This window comes from Numida meleagris, chromosome Z, assembly GCF_002078875.1.
Source record: "Numida meleagris isolate 19003 breed g44 Domestic line chromosome Z, NumMel1.0, whole genome shotgun sequence".
Classification (NCBI taxonomy): domain Eukaryota; kingdom Metazoa; phylum Chordata; class Aves; order Galliformes; family Numididae; genus Numida; species Numida meleagris.
The window spans coordinates 20994740-21022213 of NC_034438.1; the positions used below are offsets into that span (position 1 = coordinate 20994740).

General features: G+C 36.5%; 1 protein-coding gene across 9 annotated transcripts; it reads left to right on the forward strand.

Annotated features, from left to right (window-relative positions):
• Window positions 23-23885, forward strand: TRAPPC13 (trafficking protein particle complex 13). 9 transcript variants are annotated; one of them, XM_021381588.1, is made up of 14 exons: window positions 190-325; window positions 2301-6696; window positions 7250-7318; window positions 8221-8320; window positions 9123-9207; window positions 9892-10019; window positions 10180-10252; window positions 11940-11984; window positions 15175-15192; window positions 17296-17429; window positions 19959-20157; window positions 22301-22401; window positions 23308-23458; window positions 23548-23885. In XM_021381588.1, exons 3-14 carry the CDS (start codon window positions 7252-7254, stop codon window positions 23653-23655), a joined length of 1209 nt encoding a protein of 402 aa, XP_021237263.1. In that variant the 5' UTR covers window positions 190-325; window positions 2301-6696; window positions 7250-7251; the 3' UTR covers window positions 23656-23885. The 9 variants fall into 9 exon arrangements, with proteins under 9 accessions (XP_021237255.1, XP_021237257.1, XP_021237258.1 ...); XM_021381585.1 differs by having other exon boundaries at window positions 2301-4938; XM_021381586.1 differs by lacking the exon at window positions 190-325 and adding an exon at window positions 342-2161 and having other exon boundaries at window positions 2301-4938.

A 27474-nucleotide genomic window follows, 5' to 3' on the forward strand; every position in this document is an offset into this window, starting at 1 on the left:
CAGTTCCCGTCATACCTCGCGAGACTGCCGCCTCGGGGACTCCTGAAGGACTTCGCGTCCCAGATGGCATCGCCGCGGGCTCGCCGGCGGGGCTCACCTTCCCCCAGGGGCGGGGTGAACAGGCGCAATGCCCTCTGGGGGTTGTAGTTTCGCGCCGTGGCGATGTCGGACGGGGCGTATCTCGAACAGCTGGTTCCGGGTTCAGAGGTACCTGCCCCGCCCGCGCCGTGCGCACGCATTTCTTCCTTGGTTGCGGCGCTTGGGCCTCTCGGCTGCACCATGGACGTTAACCAGCCCAAGCAGGAGCACCTACTGGCCCTGAAAGGTACCGGCGCCGCGCTGGGCCAGGCCCTCAGCGGGGAGCCACGCCGGCCGGGCCCCAAGGGCCGCCCTCATGCGGCGGGCCGCGCCCAGTCCCTGAGCGTGGGAAGCGCGGAGGGCTGAGCTGCTTTCCCCCGGGCTAGAGGAGGGCTGAGGAAGGACGGGGCGCGCTGCGTGGCCACGTCTCGCTGCGAGGAGCAGGCGGGGGGAGAACGGGGCTGCGCGCGGGGCCTGGCGGGGCGCTTGAGGCTCTTCGCTGTATTTGCGGTTTGCAGACGGGCTTCAGCGGTTGCAACATTTTTTTTTTTTTAAAACTGTTTTAATATTTTCTTTTTAGTTCCCTGGTTATTGTTCTCTTTCCTTTAATGGCGTTTGTTCTCAGTGAACAGCCGCTGGCTTGCGTTCTTGATTCAGGATACATGGGTATTGAGAAAAAAAATTGATGGCTCTTATGAGTTCACAGAGCTAGAGCTGATAATAACAAAAATAATCTATAGATTTCTGTAAAGAAGCTGGTCGTGCCAGCAGGCACTTTGGTACCATCAAGTTAGGAATGGAAGCACTGAAAATCCTGAATCTAGATGCCCCTTATTGCGGTCAGCAGAAGTGGTATCCACCTTCTTTCTCTTGAACAGTGCTTATTTTGAAAATAAGCATTGCTTATAAGTTGGAATAGGGAATGGTTAAAACCTCAATTACACGTGTGTTCTAAGTGAGAAGAACATAAAATACTGTCAGGTGCCATTGCCAGAACATTTTGTTCCTAATTAGTACAAAGGAACAAGTTGTATGGCATATCAGTCTGCTTTTGTGAGAAATCAGTAGGATTCTTGGGCTTGTTCGGATTTGATACAGTGTCCAGGCTGTATATTTTGCAAATAGAAGTCAGATAGATATCTGAATATCTTTGCATTTTTTTTATTTTATGCAAAATATTGACAATGACACGATAAAGCAATTTTAAATTTTATTGACTCTAGCATTACTGTATATTGTTGTTGTCTGATAGAAAGCCTGAAATGATTGCAAACTTGATAGGCAGAGAGGGGAAGCTGGAGTGAGAGTGCACGTTATATTGTGTTTTGTGTTATGGCTCGTAGTCCTATTTGTAGGTTGTTTTCTTTTCCCCTTGCATTTAATTTGATCTTTAAATGAAAGAAAGTAGTCAGCAATATTTTTAGAGTATAAAATCTGTAAGGACTTATTACATCCAAAATTATTTATTCTGAAAGTACATGGCTACATGTATTGCTTGGAAGCTGTGAGGGTAAGAACTGAACATCTATGAACATGATATGAACTGGGAAAAAAAGCAGACCTTAGTCTGTTTAGATGCTTCTGCTTTAGCATCAGCTTTAAAAACTGCTACATCTATCAGTACTATTTCAGGAAGAGTTTCTGTAATGCTCAGTGTATTCTGTAGTTAATTTATATGCCTTGGCTTAGTTTGTTGAAATTTTGGAGGAAAATACTTTTAAAAATAAATATTGGATTGGTGAGTTTGCTGAAATAGACAGTGGTAGTGATTTGTCTTACTAAATATGGTAATGTTTTAAATTATTTTATGTTTTGATAAGTACACTTGTTCATAAAGTCATACATTTACAGATGCTTGCCTTAATATGTAAAATTAGACATATGAGGACTTCTGAGTTGTCCTTAATATTAATCACTAAAATGTAACAAGACTGACAGGTGGATGGCAAGCATGAAAAGGTTCCAGTACGAGGAGTACTCTTGGGGAGGGTTATCGTCAGTTAAACTGCGTTCTCATGCGTACTGTTCAGTGTACTGAAGTTACGCTGGTGGTGATGGTGCACAATTGCTGTAGTCAGCTTGGGTAAAGTATAGAAGTTAATGTACACATATCTAGCTTGTTTTTGCCACGTGTTGGGTTGTGTTTTTTTTTAACAAAATATCCTAGCAATGTTTTCCTTAATTTGGTAGTATCTTATTTTTTCATAATACTTCTGCTTTAGGTCCTGTTTCCCACTGATCTTTGCAGCATGGGGCAAGGAAATTCTTGTAAATAAGATATTTCAGTCTAGACTTACGAATCCTCATCAAGAGACTGTTCTTGTAATTAAGAATAACTGGATTCCTACTACACAAGCATGGAAGTAGTCTTACATTATCGACCACATCAGAGAGATCTGACAGCACTGCAGAAATTTGTGGAAGCGGCAGTGAAGGAGTTTCCCATTCGTCAGTTACCAAGATTCACACCCTGGTTTCCAAATGATTTGTACAGACTTCCACTCAAACCAAAAAAGCAACCACCTGTTATTTCTTCTGAAGAAGCAGAAGAATTGAAACAACTTTCTACACCTTCAGAATATATTATAGAATCTCCTAATTATGACTGCACAAAAAATCTCCTTGAATTTCAGTCTGATATGAATCATGGGCAGACTTTAATCACCGCACAAAGTGGCCACAGGCAAATTAACTTGGAGAATCAAGGAGAACAACCATCTAATGGAATACAGAAATTGAAAAGGTCTTGGAGTGTCTCTCTCTGTAGCCCTAAGCTTAAAGAAAAGATTCTTCCTCTATCTCAAGAACTTCAAAACAATTTGGAAAGATTTAAACTGCATGCATTTTATAGAGCAAAGTGGACAATTGAGCAGTCTAATTGTAATAACCAGAACTTGGAGGACATCTGGATAAAATTGAATAGACTTATCAAGCAGAATGAATTGCCATCCTGCAATGCTACTATCCAAAGATCTTTGGGACAGATATGGATTTTCTGTGATATACTATACTGTGAATATGTTAGGAATATTCTTAGGGAAAAGCTAAGCCTTACTGATAAAATGAATTTGCTTGTGCATAAATTTGGAATTATATTTAGCTTATAATTGTAAGATAGTTTCGTAACAATGTTGTTGTCTGAAGTAGTTTTTAGGTAGCTTAGTTTTTAAGGAGCTTAGAATATCCAAACTTCAGAACAGCTGATGAATTAATGAGGAGAAAAAGATCGTTACTTTGCTACAGTTTTCAAACTGTAGTAATGTATTTAAGTCTGTTGGGAAAATCATGAACAGGTCAATTAAGGTCAGTACATTTGTTTGATTTAGTACGGTACTTTGTTTTTTTCTCATCCTTTGTCTAAAGGAAAAAAATAAAACATCCACACTTAATTTTTCCAGGAAATTCCCTTTGGAATTTTACTTGTTTTTCTTGATATGATAATGTTTGAGTAATAAAATTTTATTGTAGACATTGCATACTTCTTTGTAGTTTAAAACTAAGGATATCATTCAATTTGGAACATTGGCCTGTATTTTTAAACTTTGACCGAAGGTTGAATGTTCTGTATTATAATTCGTTGCGCTTGTGAGATTTAATATTACTACTTAGCAAAACTGATACGAAATCCTATCTGAAGTAACTAGCAGTCACTATTAGTTTTAAAGCTTATGTAGCCAACTTACATCAGTGGAATTACTTCTCTGTACTTAAAGATAATAGTAATGAAGTTACTTTGTGCTGTCAGAATTTTTATGGACACAATGGAGTAAGATGCAGAACATTTTATTAAATGTTAGACTTGTATCTAGAATCTGAGAAAAGCAAGAGATAATCTGTAATCCTACAAGGACAGAATACTTTCTAATATTATTCTAGTAGTCCCATTAAATACAATAATCTACATAATTTGTGCATTCTAACTTCACTCTATGGTATACACTTTTAATTTTATTGCTGTTACCTTTATTTTAAACTTGAGCTGTAACTGTTCCATTACAAATAGTCAGTTCTAGTTATATAAGCTAGCTGTAAATTTGAATACAATTAGGTAACTGTCTATAATACGACCCCCCTTCTATATGCTTCTAATATACTTAGGATAGAACTAAGCAAACATTCCTTGATAGTAGAAAGGCTTTGCAGAGAGATCTTGACGAATGGGAGTTCTGGGCAGTCACCAAGTGCCTCCATTGCAGTGAGCAAGTGCCAGATTCTGTGCCTCGAGTGGGGCAATGCTAGATACAGCTGTACAGACTGGGGGATGAGAGGCTGCAGAGCAGCCCCCATGGAAAGGGGTCTTGAGTTCTGGCAAGTTAAACCATGACTCAGCAGTGTGCCCTGGCAGCCAAAAGCACCAACCATGCCCTGGGGTGCACCAGGCCCAGAGCTGACAGCAAGTGAGGTGAGGGGCTGTTCCCTCTGTACTGTGCGGCCTCACCTCCAGCACCGGCTCTGCTCTCTGTGACAGCGACAGGGCCTGAGGGAACAGCATGGAGCTGTGTCAGGGGAGGGGCGGATGGGGGTTGGGGAAAGGTTCTGTACAGGAGGATGGTGGGCATTCAAACAGGCTCCTCAGGACAGTGGTCATGGCACCAGTCCTGCTCAACGACCGTCTGGACAACACTCTCTGACTCGGGGTTTGAATTTTGGATGTTCCTGTGTGGAGCCAGGAGCTGGACCCTGTGACTCTTGTAGATCCCTTCCAACTTGATATTCTACAGTCTTCCTAAACTGGATCAGAGATCAGTGCCACTATTCACTTGTTGTTGTCAAGTTTCTGCTGCTTTGTCTTAGCTCATTTATAACCAGTGATGCACGCTGTGCTAGCTGAGACCACCACAGCTGGAGAACTAAACAGTAGTAAGTGAATGCAACATTTAGTTTTTCTGTGAAATTATTTGTCTTGGGTAGGACCAATGTGGAAGTGAAGTAAAAAATTATATTTTTAACTATCCAAAAGTGCTTTGTTCATATGCACATGTAATTCAGTACCTTTTTCAGTTCCTGTGTTGAATTCACTTCTCCATTTACTGTTTTGTGTGTTTTGTGACTTCTTGTTTACCTCATGGAACAAAGCCTTCAGAGGTCATTTTTTAAATCTTTACACACACACACAAGAGAATGCATTAAAGCTTTTTTTTATTGTTGTTTTATATTTGAAAACTAAGATTTGTTCATGTGAATACTAGCTTGTATAGGTTTGCTGTATGATAGTATACATTACTGTCAACCAGCGCAGCCCACTACTGTATGAAAGCAGTTGAATATTGTTATACAGTTGGAAATGGTGAATGCTGAGACAACCTCTAAGACGTAAAATAAAGGTGAAATTGCAATACATGTTTCAGTGCAAGGTTGTTGTTTAACATCTTGTATTCAAGAGAAGCATCTTAATTTTTCATAAAATAAGGTGGTTGTATGTTTTGTAAACATAAAATATGGCATTGATTGATATTAGTAGGGAGGAAGTATTTTAACTTTAAAAATCTGAAATACGTAATGCAAATGAAAGTCATGTGACTGAGTATTCTGAGTTGTGAGAAGTAGATTTTGAAAGTTCCCAGTATTTCTGTACATAGTGTAGAATAAGTTGTTTTTCACAAAGAAAGCTGCTGCACAAAGTAAAGCTGAGATTGGGTCATTCTGCCCTGAGTAGAATTGGCACAGGCACAAGGTAAGGTAAATATGCAGGGTGGAGAGAGCCTAGCACAGGACAGAATGGATGTGCTAACCTTTGGAAACATTGCCCTCCTATCTCCATGGAAAAGTACAAAACATACCCAAAAACAATAGATTGGTAACAAATCGGATATGGAAATGCATCATAGCAACAGTTGTGGGAAGATTGTGAGCTTGAAATGCTCAACTAATGAGTGCCAGGAGAGATATTACCCATTGGACCCAGGGTATAGAATGGAGTGGATTTCACTGACGTGCGCAATTTCTCCTTTGTCAGTAGGGAGTGTGCGCCCGTTATTGTTACAATGAGTAAACCGCTGTTCTCACGATCTTGCTTGAATAGAAATCTTTGATTCTGGGCATTTCTCACAGAGTTAAACTGAAGTTAGAGAATCACAGTATGGTTTCGATTGGAAGGAATCTTAAATATCACCTAGTTCCAGTCCCCCTGCCTTGAACAGGGAATCCTTTCACCAAATCAGGCTGCTCAGGAGCCCATCCAACCTACCCTGAACACCTCCAGGAATGAGCAGCTTGTGCCAAGGCCTCGCCACCCTCTCATTAAAGAATTTCTTCAGAATACCTAATCTGAATATGTCCTCTTTTAGTGTGAAATCACTGCACCATTTATCACTGCATTCCCTAATGGAGTCCCTCTCTAGTTTTCTCGTAGCTCTCCTTTAAGTACTAGAAGGCTGCAATCAGGTCTTCTTGGAGGCTCCTCCTCTCCAGGAGAGGAGAGCTCAACTCTCAACAGCCTCAACTCTCTCATTCTATCTTCGTAGAAGAAATAGCCATTGAAAATACAAACTTCTTGAAGTAGAGGTTTTTTTTAATTAGATGATCTTAATGATTTTGATTTTGTTGGCATTGATAAAAGAGATTTTATGCAAGGACTCTTGAGGGGTTTTTTGATGTTTTTGCTGTTTTGATTTTCAGGTTTGTGACTGCAAGAAAAAAAAGAGTTGTTTTAATGATCTAGGCTCCTTACTTTTATCTACATCATATGTATGTTGTGGAGATTAGTATGTAAATTTTGTTGTGTCCTGGTGTTTGTGGCTGACAAGATCCAGATTAGTCACTGTGTTCAGTTCTGTGTTATCTAGAATCACAGAACAGACATCTAAGCAGACTTAGAATGGTCCCCCAGAATGAAATTGGTATGCTCCTCAAGTCCACAAAGCACATAGTATGACACTTTAACAGATAAGACAGATAAGAATTTAAAATTAAAAATGGTAGATATTATTGTGCCAGAGGATTAAAGCAAGAGGGACTAGTAGCACCAGCCATATGCTTGGATTAGAGCAGCAAGGAATTTATTCTGTTGAAAATGACCAGATGAGCTAAAAAGATCTTGCCATCATATGAGCTGAGATTTGGTAGTGTTTTAGTTTTGTTCTTTTTTTTCTGGACGGATAGCAAGACAGACTTGTGCTTAAAACAAACAAACTTGTTCAACTGACCTATGGTTTATTTTCTGCTTTTGCAGTGATGAGGTTAACGAAACCTACCTTATTCACTAATATTCCAGTGACTTGTGAAGAAAGAGATTTGCCAGGTATGTTTGTCTACTAACTTATTATTGTGCTAGTATTGCTAGGTTTAAGCAGTGCATCTAAGACTTAGATGTTAAAAGAATTCTTCTGACCTCCCATAGAAAGTAATCTGAAATGCTGCTATATTTTGTTTGGTATTAGCTATAGGAAAATGCCAAGGTGCACTATACAACTCTTCACCTACAGCCTTGAAAACTTAGTGATTATATTGCAAACATGTGAACTTGAAGTCTGAGCAATTAAGACACCATCTCTATAGTTGTTATTGTGAGGCATGGAGCATGCAGTTAGTTTAATAGGGATTTCTATAGTTTAATAGGCATTTCTAACAGAGAAAAACATGTAATTGTAGAAAATGAAAGTTTGTTGCTAGTATCTTCTTTTTCTGGAGAAAATGCCCCACTAATTGTAGTTGACGCATTAATATTCTGTGGAAACTGACTTTGCAAGAATCACAGGTTTTGAAGTGTGTTACACTTGGTATATGGAGAGTCGTGTATTGCAAGTTCCTGGGTTGTCTCTCAATAGTAGTTGCAACTTAGAAGTCTAGGAAAAAGGGAAAGACCCAAGAGAAGAGACCCATGTAGAAATGCAAGGCGGTCAGGGGAGAAGGGAAATGGGGCTGATCAATTGTGTTATGTAGTGTGCTCTATTTAGACAGAACTTCCTTTAAAGTTTAATTATAATTTGAGAATGCCTTTGAGGTTGTGCTGTTCAGCATAGTCGTAAAAGCCTTAACTTATAAACAAGCATATGGACATGCGTTTTGTCCCTGAGTAAGTTGGTTGTAAAATAAGTACATTTAACTTAAATTACATTAAAAATAAGACGTGTCATATCTTAAATGCAGACAAAGCCTTTGACTTGGCTAATACTAAGATGTATGCAATTTGATGTTCTACAGGTAATCTATTTAACCAGCTTATGAAAGATGATCCTTCTACTGTAAAAGGAGCAGAAGCTTTGATGCTAGGAGAAATGCTGACTTTGCCTCAAAATTTTGGGTAAGATTGAATTGTTGTAATGTGTAGCGTGTAAGTTCTAGGATTCATTTAACACTAATGTATTTATTACTTGCCTTTCTTACTGAGTATCATTTTTATGCAATAAGATATTCAATCATTTTAAAACCATTTTGTGACTTGATTTTGAATGTGACCTAAGATATAAATGTATATTGCCTAATGTTGTCTGCAGCCTGATTGAATGTAGCAGGAACAGAACGTTGAAAGAACTTCGGGTGAAGTTCGGATGTAAAATGCTGCTATAAACCACAGCTTGTACTGATAGTTTATTGTGATGATTTCTGTGTGTAGTAGTGTTGTCTACTATTTTGTGTGTAGTATTATTGTCTTTGTATTTTTATCTTGTAAAAACTTGTGATTTTCTTGTTTTCTTTTGATTTTTGCTCTTAGAAGAATGACATTTAGAAGAATGGGTGTAAAATTGCCAGGTTTGATTTGGCAGCCTCCTTAACTATTCTTAAAATTTGAATCTCAGAAGTAATTATTTCCTTCTGGATGCTAGTAAAGTATAAAAAGTAACCACAGCAAATGGGCCTGTTGACTGTTGCAGTACAGGTTAAGTGCTGTATTGCATAGGTATACTCCACATTGGCTTTAGTACTACTTTTGTGAGCCTCTCCTAGGACTTTCACAAACTACCTCTTTCTAGCATTTTACAAACTGGAGCTAGTAATTAAAGTTGACGAGGCTGCTGAATAGCTTTAAGTAAATATATTAAAAATGGGATTTTGTGAAAGGTTATTTTGTTGTTGCTAAATATATGTATTTTTTTAAAACACAGAAATATATTTCTGGGAGAAACATTTTCCAGCTACATTAGTGTACATAATGATAGTAATCAAGTTGTCAAGGACATACTGGTGAAGGTATGTGAAATAAGTCTATGTACTGGATTTATTAAAAACAAAAGATCTTGATTGTTTTCTCACAATATCAGTGCATTTAGCATGTTTTATACACAGACTGCCACTTTTTCTCATCCAGAAAATATCCTTTGCAACTGTAAACAAAAATAAATGAAAATAGAAGTGGTGATAAGGAATATTTAAATATTTTTAAAAAAGAGGGGGGGGTTGTATTAAAAAGTGGATAATTTGTAAAGCTTCTCTGGAGAATTAGTAGCAAAACTTCCAGAGCCAAAAAAATTTGTATTCTTTTACTTGTGCTTTCTACTAAATAATCAAAACAAGTCTCTTTAGAGCATATATTAACTTGTGTTTGGCTTATATTTCAAATGAGTTCTAGTGCATCGTATTTTGCATTTCTTGTTGGACAGATAATTCCTTGAGAACAGAAACTTTAGAAGTTCATGGAACTCAGTGTAAATGGGGATTTTATAAGCTACGTATTAAATGATTGGATTTATCAAAGTAAGAGACAATTTCTAAAATACATAGAAGCAACTTATCTTACAATAAACATAGATGTATTTTATGTATAAAAATGTGCGGGATACAAAACTCTCAGATACTTCCCAGCCTAAGTTGTTTTTCCTTAGGTTGCCTTAAGCAGCTGTAGTGTTACCTGATGCTTTGTTTTTCTGCTCCTAGGCTGATCTTCAGACAAGTTCTCAGCGCTTGAACCTTTCAGCTTCTACTGCTGCAGTGGCAGAGCTTAAACCTGACTGCTGTATTGATGATGTGATTCATCATGAAGTGAAGGAAATAGGAACACACATGTAAGGTTTTAAATCTTCAGACTTAGTGCTTTTATCTGATGCTATTGATTTTTATCACTGCAGAGCTAGAATAAACTAAAACGGCAGCACATGCCTGGTATTCTATTCCTTCTTTGATGTAGTACAAAATTTAAATTATTTTTTTCAATATTTCTTTTAGCTTAGTTTGTGCAGTAAGTTACACTACACAAACAGGAGAGAAGATGTACTTCAGAAAGTTCTTCAAATTTCAGGTATAGTACGAAGCATTCTACTCTATTTGTAATAAGTGCATAAATCTGGAGAACTGACATTGCAACAGTTTATACTTTAAAAGTACTTTTACATGCTGTTATGTATTTGACACTTGAAATTGAGTTGGTAGAAGCTATCACTTCAAACTGCATGACCTGACTGTTTATAATTAAAAGGCAGGTAAAGATTTCAGAAGCAATAGTCTTATTTTTCTCATTGATTGGTAAAGAAAAACCAGTTTTAAATCTGTTTATAGCAGCCGGTTTTAAGGTTTTTTTTAAGCAGATCAAGCATTGTTCAGTCTGACTTTGACATATCTAACTTGTGAGCTAAATTGTAAAAATCTGTTTTTTCTTTTAGTGTTTTTAACCTTTTTTTTAACTGGAACAGAGTGGTTTGTTTTTTAAAGGAAACTAAGAAAAGAATTCTAATGTGTTGAATTTTACTAATATCATAAGAAGTAACTGATAGAGTTGAAAGTCTTTATTCCACCACACAGGTATCAAAACTTGATTAGAATAACTGATGAAAGCAGGAAATTACTATAATCTGGGCTGGTTCTGGCAGGAAAGTGTATTTTACCTGTGTATTTAATGGGTGTTGATTTACTAAGACTTGGATAATTGTGGGATAACAAAGGAGGATTGGGTGACGTGTTTTACTTAATGTTTTTGGATACTCTTATAGAGGTTCTGACAATACATGAGCCAGACCCATAGCCTATCATTTAGGCCTACATCTTCTCCAGTTTGCAGATGATTTCACTTTACTCTTTTAGCCTGTATTCAATCTGATTACTGCAGACAGAATTATTTTGGTCTTTAGAAGGCTAAATTGCCATGTGGTACAGACAAAGAATATCAGAGTGTGCTATTAGTACCTGTGGGCCTTCCATGTGTGTAGGAGAATAAATGTTCCCAACAAGACAACTTAAACTCATTTCCTTACAAGTAACTAGGTTATTTCTTACAGTTTTATCAATGTATTTTCATTTCGTAAGTATTAACTGCTCTGAGTTGAAGATACTGGCTTAATGCACAACACTTGAAAACCATCACTTGATTATCTCCTTTTATGTCATCAAATTTTTCTCTGTTGATTTATGAGATTTAAAATGTGTGGTTTCTATTTTTTTCCAATTCGTAGTAATTATAACAGTTGTATTTTCAAGAAGGAAGTCAAGGTTAGTAATGGTTCATTGCTTAAGAAAATCACATGCGTAATTCTCTCATTTATTTTTAGAGAAGTCCTCAGCAACTTTTGTTTGGTGCAAAATGCTCAAGGGCCTGTTAGATGATTCCTGTTCTCTCTTGAAAGCAAGTGGAGACCACTTCAGGAAGCAAGGCAGATATAACGTTATTTTAAAGACAAAAACTGCTCACTACATCTTATTTGTCTCATTTCGTAAGAGGACATTGCAGAAGTATTTGTTACCAGTGTGAGAAGACTATTCAGGCAGTAGGAAAGCAGCCAGGCCATTAAATAACTAGAGGCTAGCATACAGCAAATTTTGAGTTTTCAACTGATTCTGTTGTGTGTTCCTTTATGCACCTGTTCTGCTTAAGGTAAAAAATAAAAATAAATCCCAAGAATAATACTTTGTCAAGATTTAGTGCTTATAAACAGTTTATGCTAAAGATGTCTGAGAAACCAATTGTCAACCTGCCTTTTTTCCATTTCACTCAGGTGCTCAAACCACTAGATGTGAAAACAAAATTCTACAATGCAGAGGTAAATGTGAGCTTGTATTTAGGTTTGTTTTGGTTTACTGTTTATTACTTCACATTAAGTAGTTAGATTAAATTCAAAGAGCTTCTTAATCACCAAATTTATTTGCTGATGGGTTCATATCATGTAAATTAAACACAGATACATTCGTGATGAAAGGGAAAGAAATGGCATATGCAAAGCAAGCATGTCAAGAATTTGAAGTAATTGAAAATTTTTCATATTTTCTGCTATCCCATGAACTCAAATACTTGCATTTACAGGTAGTATTTTTAGGTTGATAGACTACTTACAGTAAGGGGAGATTAATTGTATGAAAAACAGATAATAGTTTCCCACAATGGGAAAAAATTTTCTCCAATGTAAATATAACCCATCTTAAGTTATTTAATTTTCAGGTTTGCACCAGTTATGCACGGCACTTTAAAACCTCATGACTGTAAATATTTATTTGGACATACTTAAGTATCTCTTTGACTATTTACTGGTGGAGTTCTAATTGAAGGTGGCACTGATAGCAGAAACTGCTACAAATTACATAAATGTTTTCAACTGTAATCTTTCCCTGTAGATATATGTATTATATAGATCTGTTATAGGATGTAAACTTCTCCTGTATCCCATTAGAAGTAGTTGATAACTGATAATGAGCAAGTCCATCATTCTGTATTGTTTGTACAAAGTTTGGACTGATACTTGCAAAGAGTTTCCATTATGAGTGTTAACTTATGGCATAACCTCTGAAACATGGTTAACTGTTACACTGACAGTCATTTGGTTGAACGTCTTTATTAGTATAAATACTTCAGCTGAAATAGTTTAAATGACAGTGAAATTGCAGAAACTTCTTTGCAGTGAAGAGTAAATGGAAATAGAAACACAAATCGACAATCTGACAATTGTGTTAAGTAGAAAACATTTTGCTATCCTGTTTGTTCTTAATGGAGCAGATACATGCTATGAATTTGCAGTAGAAAAGCAGTGTGTCTCAAAATGTATTGTCTTAATTATTTATCGCAATCATATTCATATATGGGGTTCATCATGCAAGATTATGGCTATGCAGTTGGAAAAGATATATTTCTGATAAAATCAACAGAGAAAAGAGGAAAATGACAATTTTTGGTCTACAGATGAGGATTTTGGATGTGAACATCAGTCATGTTCAGAGTTGCACAGGAGATTCCTCAAGATTTTCTCTGTATATGAACAGTATGTACGTTATAAGCCATTTAATATAGTGTGTGTGATTTATTTAGAGGGAGTGTAGTTGAAAGAATTTAAGTATCATAGTAAAAAGGAAAAAAAGGGAATACTTTCTTAAAAACACCTGGCTACATGTAGGCTTCAGTTATAAGGTTGATTGCGAGGGATACCTGAGAGGATTAGAATATGAGTGTGTACTACTAGCTGAGTACTTCATAGATCTGGCATAAATGCCAGAAATGGGGAATATCTTCGGAATTACATAAATAAGATAAATCTTCATTTTCTACATGGGTTACGTTATTTCAGATAGAAAATACCTGGTGGGGTAAAGAAGGACAGATGTTTTAAACCTTATTGTCTCTCTACTTTACTTATAAATTTTGTTTTGTGATGAAACAGTTATTAATTTTAGGCAGACTTTTGACATGTCATTACTACTTTTCTTGAATTATTACTATTATTTTTTTTTTTTTGCTGAATGGCATTCATAAAGGATTGAATAAAATACCACCGCCTCTCAGCTAGCCACCAATTCCTCATTAAAAACTAAAAATTTGTGAGAAGTTGAGATGTCTGAGCTGATGGTGGTTTGTGGTTTTTGTTTTATTTTATTTTGGTGAGCTGGTGGATTTTTTTGCTTGTTTTTAATCCACAAAGGCTTGAAAAGGCTGCTTGTTGCCTTTTGTTCTTTCTGTCTGGGTATTTGTACAACTTCATTACTTTAGTATTCATATGATTGATTAAAACTTCTTTTTAAAAAAAAAAACATTGTGGATAATATTAACTGAAGGATTTTCATTTACCTGGCAAACTGATTGTAATTTCATTTCTGAAAGGACATGAAGTTCTGCTATGTGTTGTAACAGCTAGCGACAGATAAATAAAATAAAAAAGATAAGAAATTGGGTAAATGTTGTATGTGGTACAGCATTGCTGTCAGAAGCACCAGTACCTACATTCTGAATTTTAAGAAAGACTTCTCCTTAGGAGTAGAGTAAGATTTGTGTCAGTTGCTGATTAACTAGAGGTCTTTAAAAGTTAAGTAACCAGTTAAACTATTAATGTTACAGATGAGATGCAATCAATTTGTAAAATTTATCACTATAATTATGGATTACAATTTCTAGTTTTATTTCATCTCTAAGACAGGAGATAACACTGAACTTAATCTTGCATGTTGCTCATGTTGCAGTAACACCCAAATCATGGTGGTCACTGAAATTCATGCATAAAATGCATGTCCTGTCACCTTAGCCTGCTGCAATCCTGTGATTGAATTACCTGATGCAGTCTCACTGACTTTTTTGTGCCTCAGAAAGGATCTGGAACGGGTTCTGTTATTGCAAACATACATAGAGAGGAAAACATACAGACACTTAAGAAAATGAAGTGTTCTACTCAAGTTTTGTTGTTTTTTTTTTGAAGATTATCCCCCCCTAATTTTTTTCACCATTTAAATTACGCCAAATATTGTTGCAAGCTGTAGTATTGCATCTTTGCTAGAACATTTTAAAACCTAATTTTTATTTTTGAGACCTTAAATATATGGATACTTCCAATTATCTGTAAAATGACAAGGACAGTTTTTCCATTTCATACTCAACCCATTGCATGGATTTAAATTGAAGAAATATTTTAAACTTGCTCCAAAGCTATTTTGTTTTTTTTTATAATTAATTTATTCTACCATGCCTTATGTATGGCTTGTATGCCTTAGGCTCTATTTTGTATTGGTTCTGCAGCAGATAGTAAAATCTGAAGCAAAGCTAGTAAGCCATGTAACAATACTAGCTACCACTTAATAGAAATGTACTTGTCATCTTTGTTTGCATCCATTTTAATTTACATTTCTGTCTTACTAATGCTCTTGTGTTTAGATGGTGCAAAAAAATGCAGAAATGCATTTTGTTTGAAAGTTAGCCTCCTTTTTCTTTAACATTTAACCCTAATTTCTCTAATGTGTTCTTTTTTATTTTCCCATTAGAGTGACCTCAGTTCTGTGGTAATTTTTATTTTTTTATAAATCTGTATGCTTTTTTAACTGTCTCTGTGCTTGTTGTTGACACTTTAAAAAACATAATGGAAAAGCAACGTTTGTTCTGCATATCATAAACTGATGTTTTGCCATCTGTCCTGCATACGTGCAGCTAATCATTTAAATGGTTAGCTCTTTCTTTAGTACCCATTGTTGAAACTGAAAGTTGGTCATTTCAAATTCTCGTGTGTGCTATTCTGTAGGACATATCACAAAAATTTGGTGAGATAGAAGTTTTCTTTTTAACTGGAAAAGTGGATTCATTATTTAAAAGTGAGAGTTAATCTCCATTAAAACATTAATAGTTTTGAACCACGGAAGTGTAGATTTAATTACAGCACTGCTTGTGTAAGCTGTGACAGAACTTTTCCCATCCAGTTAGTGGAGACAGTGGGTTTGAGGAGAGAGCAGCAGCTGGATGTTCTTTCTTTCCTGAGCTGGAAGCTTGCTTTCCAACTTTAACTGCATGTAAGAGTTGATGAGTTAGTATGGTACTCCTGCGGTCTGATTTCACTTCAAGGTGTGCATTGTACTAAAGCAAGCTGCATTCTAGTGAACTACTTTAAGGTGTTCTTTCTTTTTTTTAAAAAAAACAACTGATATTTAAACAATTACGTCTAGGAATAACATAAAGCTAACTTGCTTTTTCATTATGGTGCTTGTTTTTTCTTTTCCCTTTCAAACTAGCTTTTTCAACATTTCTGCCTATGGTTGCTGCATTAAAACAACTAAAACTTGGGTTAATGGAGATTTTGAGCAATGGATTTATGGGATATAAACAGTGTCAATTTAAGCAATGAGTCAGGTGGTGGTTGTAATGAATGCCTAGAGCCATGTTTAATTTGGGGGTATTTCCAATTCCTGGAAGTGCAAGGTCTGTCTGTAGCTTGTTAAGCTTGCACAATTTCCATTCCTCTGCTTACCTGATGGGAGCATAACATGTTTGTAAGGCACGATGAATAGTTCCAGTACCAGTCTGTATTTCTCCTTCTAACAGAGTTCCTTTTGAGAAAATATAATTCAGACATATTTTGTAACTTACAAATTGGACTTCTCTAGCTTATTTACACTGATTTAAAAAGAAATGTAAACTTTTTTCCATTTCTCCGTGAAATACGTGTTTTAGATTTATCATACCATCTAAGCTTGTTGTTACACAGTTTACTGGTAACTAACTGTCTTGTAAATGCAGACACTCCCCCCTCCAGCACACACTTCTTTTTTTTATTGTAATTGGCAATTCTCCAGGAGCTTGTATCTCTGATAACCTGAGCCTTCAATGGTTATTCTGCCATCACGTTTTAGAGCTTCAGGGTGACTTTAATGGTCTGCAATTCCAGTGAAGCAGAGGCAAAAAAACCTCTAGTTTCATGTTTGTATTTTTTTTAGTATATTCAGTAAAACAGTCTGTACCTTTCATTGTATACTAGAACATCTTGAGGCATTAGCTTCATTAGCGCAGATTGATCCTATAGGACATTTTGAAAGTAGAGCACCCACTGAACTGATGGATTGTATATAATACTAGTGACCATTGGCATGATGAAGCTGAGTGAAAGGGGAAGCTGTTTTACTTTTTAGTTGACACATAAATGTTTCAGAATAAAAATCTCAGAGCATGTACCTGAGCTGTTATACTTTAGTTCAAGCAAACTTGCTTTACATGCATACTTCCTTTAATTGTTTTTATACAGCACTAGTAGTCTGGCATGGCATGGCATTATTGTGCACTGCAATTCCTTATTTTTTTAATAATTTGGATTAGAACTTCAGTTGTTACTGAGTTGATGAAAATCTTGGGAAGTGGCAATCTGAAGTGTTACAAATAAGCAGTAGCTAGAACATACAAAAATTATCCCACATCCATTGTTTGGCAAGATATCTGTTCACTAACACTTTTGCTCCTATTAATGGTAACTGGGATTAAGGTTTTTCTTGCATTAATTACTTTGATTTGCAGGCATGAACTAAACACACACGACTTATTTTTTTTAACAATAGGACTATCTATTCTTTTTAATAGTAGCAATCACATTTTTGTGATCTTGCTCTTCATTTTTTTTTTCCCAGACAGATGAAGTGTTTCTGGAAGCTCAGATTCAGAATATCACTACCTCTCCAATGTTCATGGAGAAGGTTTCTTTAGAGCCATCCATTATGTACAACGTTGCAGAACTGAACACAGTTGACTCAGCAGGGGAAAGGTATGTTCAGACTGAGGAAATGTATTATGATTTCATGAGTTGTAAGCATTATAATCACAGAGTTGCCTGTAACTGTAGGATTGCGCTTATTTGCATAATTAAAAAAACCAATTCCTATTATGTATTTAGCTATAAAAGTTCTTAGTTTTCTTTTTATAGAAATTGTTTTAAAAAATTATAATTTTACCAAGTAAACAAATCCCTATTTTAACTCTCAAATAATAACATGGATGTATTGAAAACATACTACTTTTTCAGTATATCCTTCATAAAATTTAGCCCACGTATGGTTCTGACCTATCTGTTCATAGATACAGGACCCTTCTATCCTTGTTTCTTTTTAGTGGATACATATCCATTTTCAGTTGTTCTAGTTAAAATGTATCCAACCAGCAGTCAAGGTGAATCAGTGGAATGCCATTAGGGGACCTTGTAACATAGACGTTTGTCATGCTGAAACAAACACCAAATACCAGAAAAATTGTATGCTGTGTTCAGTGAAATTATTGTGGACGCAAAGGCTTGTAGGGCAGACATCACATTTGGCTCCTTGCAATTTGCAGTTGCTTGGATATTTTTTGGAAGAGGTGTACTTTGAATGCTCTATAATGGGAGCTAAAGTGAAAATTGTCTTCTCCCTGTCTGTCAAAGCATTTGGCTACAGTAAAGTGGAGTGCTGTTCATACAAAGTGTTTTTGTCCAGTGTAGTGTTTCTTGTCTTAAATTGGAATCATGAGCTTGTAAAACAGAGAGTCTGGAATTTCCTGGAAAGGAGTCATATAACAGTTTGTATATTTAGAATGACTTAGTGTGAATTGATTTTTTGCATATTGAGACTTAGTGAATACCATGGCTGAAATGCACTTCTGCTCTCATGGATCTAATTCCACTTGGTGACCATTGCCATCTGGCATCTTAGCAATTAAGAAAATCTTATGAAAGCTAGCAAGGGTGGTAAAGAGAAGATTAAAGAATAAGGAGGTGGGAGAGGCAAAACAGAGGGTTCCTTGAGTTGCTGAAGGGGCTGTGAGTCTTGAAGGCAAAAACTTAAAAGGTCTGTGTTTAATAAAATAGAAAAGCCTGTAGCTATTACAGGAAATTGTAGCATGGCAAGTTCTCATTGGAATTAGTTTGAAACAAACTGGACTTTGATACCAGCATAAGTTCTATACTTCTTACCAGTTATAATAATGTAGTTCTTCTGAACATGAAATTTTTACTCTAAGGTATGAATAAGCTGCTGGTGTTAGATTCATTTGTAATCTGTAGAAGGGATTGTTTTTCTTATGTGTCAGCTTTACCCATGTCAGGACATGCCAGCTTTACCCATTTCCTGAACGTAAACCCATTGATTCTCAGCATCTACCTTTTCCTAATGCTTGAGAAGATGGTTAAACTGCTATTGGAAAATGTAGTTGTAAGAACTGAATTTAATTAATCTTTACTGTTGCCCTTGCCTTCATGTTATGTGATGATACCCTAATGTTATTACCCTATTCATTAATATTTCAGCATATTTCAAGAAGCAAACTTAATCTTTGTTAATAGCTTCATTAAGTAACTGGTTCTTTTTTTGCAAAATTTTCAGCATTTTAATAGCACATGAATGAATGTATTCAGTTCTGCACACTATTACAATCAGACTATGTTTCCCTTTGCTGTAAAATCTATCCCCCCCAAAAATAGTGGTTTGGTAAGTGCATTAGAGGTCTTTATCTATATATGGTTCTTAAGTATTTATTTCCTGGTTTATTTCATTGCACAAGTATGTTCTAAGCTCCTTGGATTTGCTGATGTGAAAAATTGTTTATTTCAAAGTACTAGACATGCATAGGGAGTCTGAATTACAGAGACTGCTTTTTCTGCTCTCATCTAACACTCATCCAAATTAGTGTGAAAAACAAAGCAATCAAAGATATAAATTTGTTTCAGTACCAGTGTTTGCCTCTCCCTATCTCAGATACCTGGTTTCTGTATACATGTGTTTTTGATTTGTATCTGCTTCCCAAAGGTTAAAAAAAAAAAAAAAAAAAAAGAAAACTTGTGAAATAATGCATCTGGTTTTGCAAATTGTTTTAGCTCTTTGTCTAAAAATCTATGAATATCTATGCAGAATTAAAATAAGTTACTTAGTGTATATGCTTAAGGTAGATGTGGAGCATTACTACAGTTGATTTTTTAAAACAAAACTAAATCTGTATACAATTCTTGACTAATGAGATTATATTAGCTTTTCAAAATTACCAGCACTATTGTTCAAATGTTGGGATGCCTGATAATAAAGTGGATTTCTACCTCAGTTCTCTCTGGCTCAGCTGAGTCTACTTTCTTCCCATCTAAACATGGTCCTTCAGTTCTACATAAATTTGAGAATTGTTTTCTATTGTAAATAAACAAAATGTGTGTTAGTATCAAATAAATTGCCGCACACAGAGAAAAAATGGGGAAGGAGAGGAAGAAAGGTTGAGTTCTTCTTAAGTCCTCCTAAAAATAACTGTTTAAATGAAGGTGTAATGTTTTGTGTTCTAGTGAATCAACTTTTGGCTCAAGAACTTATTTACAGCCTATGGATACACGTCAGTATTTATACTGCCTGAAACCAAAGCAGGAATTTGCAGAGAAAGCTGGAGTAATAAAAGGTGTAACAGTGATTGGTAAACTAGATATCGTATGGAAAACAAATCTAGGTGAACGAGGAAGACTGCAAACTAGCCAGCTCCAAAGAATGGTAAGTCTTTAAGGATCAGTTTAACTTAGTATCAATTTTAAGGCAACTCAATGAACAGCTGCATAAAAACTTGAAAGAAAATTCAAGCTTCTTACTTTCTGGACCTCAATCTGAATTCATATATGTGTGTATATGTATATATTTGGGGAAGTTATTTAATATAAATACTGAGCATACGTTTGGTCTACGAAATGTGGAAAAAACATTAAACAGCAGTTTTCATTTTGGTCATGTGAATGACAGTGTATTTTCTGATCTTGTTTTCTTCACAGCTCTCTGGCACATAAAATCGTTTTACATTGTTCAGTGTAGTGAAAAAAGAAACTTAATGGCTTGTACACGAGTTGCTGGAATCAAGTAGTGTATAGCAAAATGTATCAGAATAAAATGAACTTCTTGGTTGCCATTTGGCAGGAAGCTGAAAAGCACTGAAAAAATAACTCCTGTATCAACAGTTAGCGTACAAGAAGTTGTCTTCTTCCTAATTCATACAGGCATATTAGCTTCTATGAGTAATAACCTTTATGTGTAGCATATATAACGCTATTTATGTTTCAGATATACAGTTTTGAGACAGGCTTTTTCTGGTTGATTTATAAGTTGTTCATGAACTTTGAGGTTGTGATTACTCTCGTCTCATTGTCTAAGTGGTATCAGATGAGTTCATGTTTAAATTCCACTCACCTTCCATCATTTTTCTCCAAATCCACTTAATAATTCAACAAGCCATTGTTTCCCTCACAAGCCCAAAATTTTACCCATACTGTTCCTTTCTATCATTACTTTGGTCCAGATCAGGAATGCATTTTTGAAACAACTTTTTGGATCCTCCCGGCTTAAAATAATTTGGTTTGGTTTTGGGGTGGTCTTGTGATTCACAAACTATGTTTCTTTCTTGCAGGTTTCCAAAGTTCCATTGCTCTACTGATCTGAGATTCTCTGTTTTGACACTGCTTACTCTAATGCCCAATTTAATAAGTGTTTTAAAATGTCATCTGTCTTCAGTCTGTAATGAGCCATATACTAAACTAAAAGCTGTTCACAAGCTGTCAAATCACTTACTTTCTGGGCCTCATTGGGAATACCTTTTAATCAAGCTGTAGATGGAGCTTTTAGCACAGCATCATTTTATTAGCAGAATTTGAACATATGTCACAGTTACGGCTTGTCAGGCAGAATAAACATTTCCTTTATTTTTCCTTTATCATTTCATCATTTGTGGAGATTGAACTTAAAGATAGAAAGCTTTAGATTTTTCAGTCAGCCCAAGTTTATGGTAACTTTGGTGTTTATTATCGGTTTGTTAGTAAATCATATGAGATGTATTTGGCTCTTTACAAAATTTGATAGCAGAAAAGTATTAATGCACCATTCTAACTGGTGGCAATCAGTTACTTTGGCAGAGGTTTGGGAGACCGAAATAGCAAGAGAATGCACCATCTTATTTCTTAGGAACAATGCTTTTTCTAAAGATGAAGAATAGTGAAGGACTAATGCAGGAAAACTATATTACCCATAGCATCTCTGATAACCACCTGATAAAGAGGTCATGGAAGTGAACGTCGGTCAGGAATAGTATGAGTATTTGAACTCTGAGAGAGTGAACTATCTGAAAAACTTAATAATAAAGTGCATATTTTTGTGGGGACAGGACAAGGGGAAACGGCCATAAACTTGAGCATAGGAAGTTCCGCACCAATGTGCGAAGGAAATTCTTCACAGTGAGGGTGACGGAGCACTGGAACAGGCTGCCCAGGGAGGCTGTGGAGTCTCCTTCTCTGGAGATGTTCAAGAGCCACCTGGATGCCGCCTACCTGTGCAAGCTGCTGTAGGGAGCCTGCTTTGCAGCGGGGTTGGACTCAATGATCTCTAGAGGTCCCTTCCAACCCCTACAATTCTGTGATTCTGTGATTGCTCCCTGTAAATAAATTCATTATACTTGATGCAGATCATCGTGTCTAATGAATTGTTAAATCTGTCAGAAAGGTGATAATTGTGGATGGTACACTGATTGAGCAAGAAGAGACAATCCTCTTCACATCCTGTTATTCTAAGCCTGTTGTAGTAAGTGAAAACTTGAATAGTAAAAACTCCAACTTTAGCAGCCAGTATTTGAGAAATGTGCATTCTTGTACTTCCCTAGGCTCCTGGTTATGGTGATGTAAGGCTTTCTCTGGAGACAATACCAGACACTGTAAATTTGGAAGAGCCTTTTGATATTACATGTAAAATAACAAATTGCAGGTAATGATGTCATGTGATTCTTGTTCTTTTTCCTGAGTTGCTCAGGTGTGGCTATTACATTTTTTAGGGCATTTCTCCTGAAACATTTCAAACATGGACTTTACTTTGACTTTGAACACCACCAAACTGCTGGTTCATTACTTTAAACATCTTTTGGATTACAGTGGTTCCAAACGAATAAACAAATCTTCCATTATTATGTGTTAATACTATTTTAATTAGAAGTCTGTCAAAAATCAGCAGTGGAATTTTGCAGAATTGGCTGCAGTATCATGCAAGATTTTGCAGTTAAATTGCATACTTAAAGGAAAATTCCTCTTAGTTCTTTCACAGAACTAGCGCTTATTTGTTTTGCTTTGTTTTAATTGCAGATAAAGTTTTCAGAATAAATACCATCTGCATCCAGTCTCATTTTACTGCTAGTTCTGCACTGTACCACCCCTAGAATGTCTGCTAAGCATTGTCTTAAGTGGTCTTTTGTGGGTCTTTATCCACTTTTAGACTTTATTTATATTTACAGTGTGATCTGTGGTAGACCTTTATTGTCTCCTGCAATGCTGTTGTAAAGCAATTCTAAATACAATTTGAAGCCAGGAACTAAAGCAAATACCTGGTCTTGCAGGTACTGCATGTTTCATATCATATAAGGAAAAGGTGAAACTGAAAAGGTGAATGTTCTCAATTTAACTAAATCCATGAGAGAACACTCACATTAGCCAAGGCTATGTGAAAATAAAGTAGTGCACATCACAGTAAATCTTATTTGCTGCCTTATAATTAAATAAATTAATTTGAAGCATTTCATTAATCACAACCCAAATAATAATCTAGCTGTTACATATCTGCAATCCTTGAATGGTTAAAGAAAAGCCTATGGGTTTATTATTGTTTTTCAATTTCCTCTAGCAGTGAAAGGACTATGGATCTGGTTTTAGAAATGTGCAATACTAATTCCATCCACTGGTGTGGAGTTTCTGGAAGACAACTTGGAAAATTACATCCAAGTTCCTCCCTCCGTCTTGCGCTTACATTGTTGTCTTCAGTGCAGGGATTGCAAGTAAGTCAATGGCATAATTTGTTATAAAATATTTGTTTTATGAGCTTAGTAATTCTAATAATGGGTATTATAATTTTTTTCCTTTCTAGAGTGTTTCTGGCTTAAGACTTACTGATACATTTTTGAAGAGAACATACGAATATGATGATATTGCACAAGTCTGTGTTGTTTCTTCAAAAGCTAAACAAGAAAGCTGAAGAAAAACAAGTTTTATTTCTGCTGTTTGTTTTTTGGACCAACTTCATGTTTTTGCAGTTGAATCATATTGTGTAAAGAGAAAACAAACCCCTGATATATCCATAAACATAAGTTGCTTATTTAATTTCTCTGAGCATTTTTTTGAATGTTTTAAAATCTTCTGAAAAGATGCCTGTGCATCTTAATGGAAATAAAGCCTTTGAATAAAGCGTAGCTCTAGTAAAGTGTATTACATTAATGTTGTGTTGTGTGAGGGTAAGGATTGACATGGAGTTTCTTTGAATCTGCTTATTTAAAATAGCAGTACTCTGTATATATTTTTGTCATTTTAATTAAATATCTTAAAAAAATTTGAAGTTTTGTGGTTATGACAAAACTGTTCTAGTGTGAAGGACTTAGCCTTTCACAGACACGTTCCAGGAATTCAGATCCCAAAAGAAATACTTCTGGGTGTCTGGAGTAGCAGTATATTTGCATGGCGCATGTTTAGCCATGAGAACGATGTCTAGCTGTGAGGTGAAAGGGAGTACCTAGCACTGTTGAGATGCTAGTAGACAAAAAGTAGATTATCAGTCAAAGAATGTGCTGGCTCATGATGGCTCTGTTGTTGGAAAGAAGTAATGCAGCAAATATGTCCCAATTAGTTTGTTTTGTACAGCGTAGATGAAGAAATTTCACTGATCTGTGCATCCCTGCAATTGCAGGGCATGTTGTAAACAAGTATATATATATATATATATAACAAAGGAATTCAGGACTCTGCTAAGCCTGGCCTTGAACGCTTCCAGGGACAGAGCATCCACAGCCTCCTTGGGCAACCTGTTCCAGTGCGTCACCACCCTCTGTGTGAAAAACTTCCTCCTAATATCTAACTTAAACCTCCCCTGTCTTAGTTTAAAACCATTCCCCCTTGTCCTATCACTGTTCACCCTTGTAAACAGTCATTCCCCGTCCTGTTCATAGGCTCCCTTCAAGTACTGGAAGGCCACAATGAGGTCTCCCCGGAGCCTTCTCTTCTCCAAGCTAAACAAGCCCAGTTCCCTCAACCTTTCTTCATAGGAGAGGTGCTCCAGCCCTCAGATCATCTTGGTGGCCCTCCCCTGGACCAAAATGCTCCACATCTTGTGCTGGAGGCCCCAGGCCTGGACACAGTACTCCAGATGGGGCCTCATAAGAGAGAGCTGAGTAGAGGGGGACAATCACCTCCCTCTCCCTGCTGGCCATTTTATATTTCCCTCCTTGTTTAATGCAGCCCAGAACATAGTTAGCTTTCCAGGCTGCCCATGCACACCGCTGGCTCATGTCCAGCTTCTCATCCACCAGGACCCCCAAGTCCTTCTCCACAGGGCTGCTCTTTCCCCAGTTTGTATAAATACCTAGGATTGCCCTGGCCCAAGTGCAGCACCTTGCACTTGGCCTTGTTGAACCCCATTAGGTTCTCGTGGGCCCACTTCTCCAGCCTGTCCAGGTCCCTCTGGATGGCTTCCCTTCCCCCTACCGTATCGACTGCACCGCTCAGCTTGGTGTCATCTGCAAACCTTCTGAGGGTGCTCTCGATGCCATCATCTATGGCATTGATGAGGATGTTGAAGAGCACCGGTCCCAAGACTGAGCCCTGGGGGACACCTCTTGTGACCGGCCTCCACCCTGACATAGAACCGTTAATCACAACCCTTTGGCTGTGTCCAGCCAACCAATTCTGAATCCACTGAATTTTTTTTTCTTTTTCACAGAATCATAGAATAGGCTTGGTTGAAAAGGACATCAAAGATCAAGTTTCAAGTTTTCTTTTTTCCTTTTTTTAAGTTAACAGTTTTAATAGACATCCTTAAGAGAACCTTTATAAGTATTTCAGGTATTTCAAAAGGTATTCAAAGAGACTACTTAGGTAGTGTAGCTGATGAAATCAAATTCAAGACAGCTGTTACACTGCATTACTACTCCTTCCTCCACCATTCTTTGCTTCAGGTCAACATGCAACAGCTTGGCCCTACAACCTTTAAGTGTAGAGCTGTGTTCTCAGCTGGGATGAGCAACAAACTAGAAAAGTGTAGTTTTACCTTGACCCCAGACACAGCCTAGTTAGAACCATGTTTCACAAACAAGGAGAACCAGTATGGCAAATAACATGTTTCATCAAGAAAACACTTGGAAATTAACTTAAGAAACCTAGACGGGGTGGCCTACAAACAGAGGAAATCACAAGGCTTTGGTTTTGTTTTTTTGGGAGGGAGGAAAAAGGGGGAGTGGGGAAGGCAAGGAGATCCAAATGGCTTAGCTCTTACCCTCTTGTAGATTTTCTAATTAACTGAAATTAAGACTTTGTGTATGCCCATAAATTCTCAATCTTGAATTTTGGAGTTCAGAGTTTTGAGCTTTCCAGCACACTGGGAAGAAATCACAGATGTTACAATAGTAAGTTTGTCTTAAGCTGCCTTTGTTTTCTGTAAGACAAGGAAAAGCTCTCTAATGCACATCCCTTCTCCAAAGACAGGCTACTACATTCAGTAGACAGCTACCTACCATCTACATTTAGTGTATTTAACCATTACTTTTTAATTAGAGATTTGCAGTATTTCCTCACTAACTAAACAGGCAGGGGATGGGTTAAAAAAAAATCAACCAGTGCTTATTATCTAAAGCTGTAACACATCGTGTAGCAGTTCAAAGTGAAACTCACTCCACACAGACAATCCAATTACTTAAGCTTTTACATGTTTGGTTAACTACACAGTACAGTAGCCAGAAAGATATGTTCTGCAATCAAACAGTCCTGATCACTTTGAACTAATTGTTTTTCCTTCACAGACTAGTTTTGTCATATCAGTGCAGAACTCACAGACAGCCAGTAGTAAAGATTCTCTTTCATGGTTTGTCAAACCATATTGTCATTTACTAACTGTAGTTTTGAAAACATATACTTTAGACTTCACTATACATGGAATCTTTCAATTGAAAATATTGGATAAATTTATGACCAGTTAACTAAACTAAAGGAATAAAAGAAAGCTATACCCTGCACATTAACAAGATGCATACCAACCAATTATCTACTTATTATTTTCAGAGGTACCAATAAGCTAAAAGAGTAAAGCCACAAGTATCCCAACAAAAAAATGTAAGTAACTTTATTTATAAGCTGTTTTCAAGTTAAATTGACACAAATTGAAGATGCGACCATGTGGTAATAAGAGGTAGGAGAGGTACAGAAATGGTAGACAAGTTGCTTTTTGTCAGTATGACTACTGTTAGCCCTCAAACAGTGTATGAAGATTTCTTCACCAGTTGCAGACTTAATTCTGTCTTGGTATGAATGAGTTTACTTCATACTCATTAGAAAACCAAAGGTGCAACTGAAACAATTTCTATGCTGAATATTTCTTTAGATGTTTTTCTGATTAGGCATAGTTAGCATATATTTCCATGAAAGCAGGCTACAGGAGTTTACAGTTTGAGTGCAAAACATTTTCTTGTCTAACCATTATCACACTTACATGTTGATGGAATAATAATGATACAAAACCAATTTGGTGTTAAATGTGTGTTTGTTCAGTTCAGTGAAAAACTGCAACTGACTTTAATTTAAAACAGTATTTACTGTGGTTGGGGTTTACCACTTGATCTAGCAGGATGAAAAATTTTAGTGCAAAACAAAAGTGCAGTTATTACACAGGAAAAGGATTCTTTCCTCACCCATGTTAAAGGCATATTGCATGACTTTGTGAAACAATTTGGCCTATTCAAGGCCAAATAGATTTCAACATAAATAATCCCTCTGTTACTGGCTTCAATAGAAAAACATGTAATAACGGCTCCTG

Bases quoted from the DNA above. Each gene is read 5' to 3' on its own strand.
- TRAPPC13 (XM_021381580.1), top strand. From the start codon at position 163: ATGTCGGACGGGGCGTATCTCGAACAGCTGGTTCCGGGTTCAGAGGTA. The intron at 10,253-11,939 runs GTATAGTACGAA...CATTTCACTCAG, and splicing joins GAAAGTTCTTCAAATTTCAG to GTGCTCAAACCACTAGATGT. The intron at 20,158-22,300 runs GTAAGTCTTTAA...GTACTTCCCTAG, and splicing joins CTAGCCAGCTCCAAAGAATG to GCTCCTGGTTATGGTGATGT.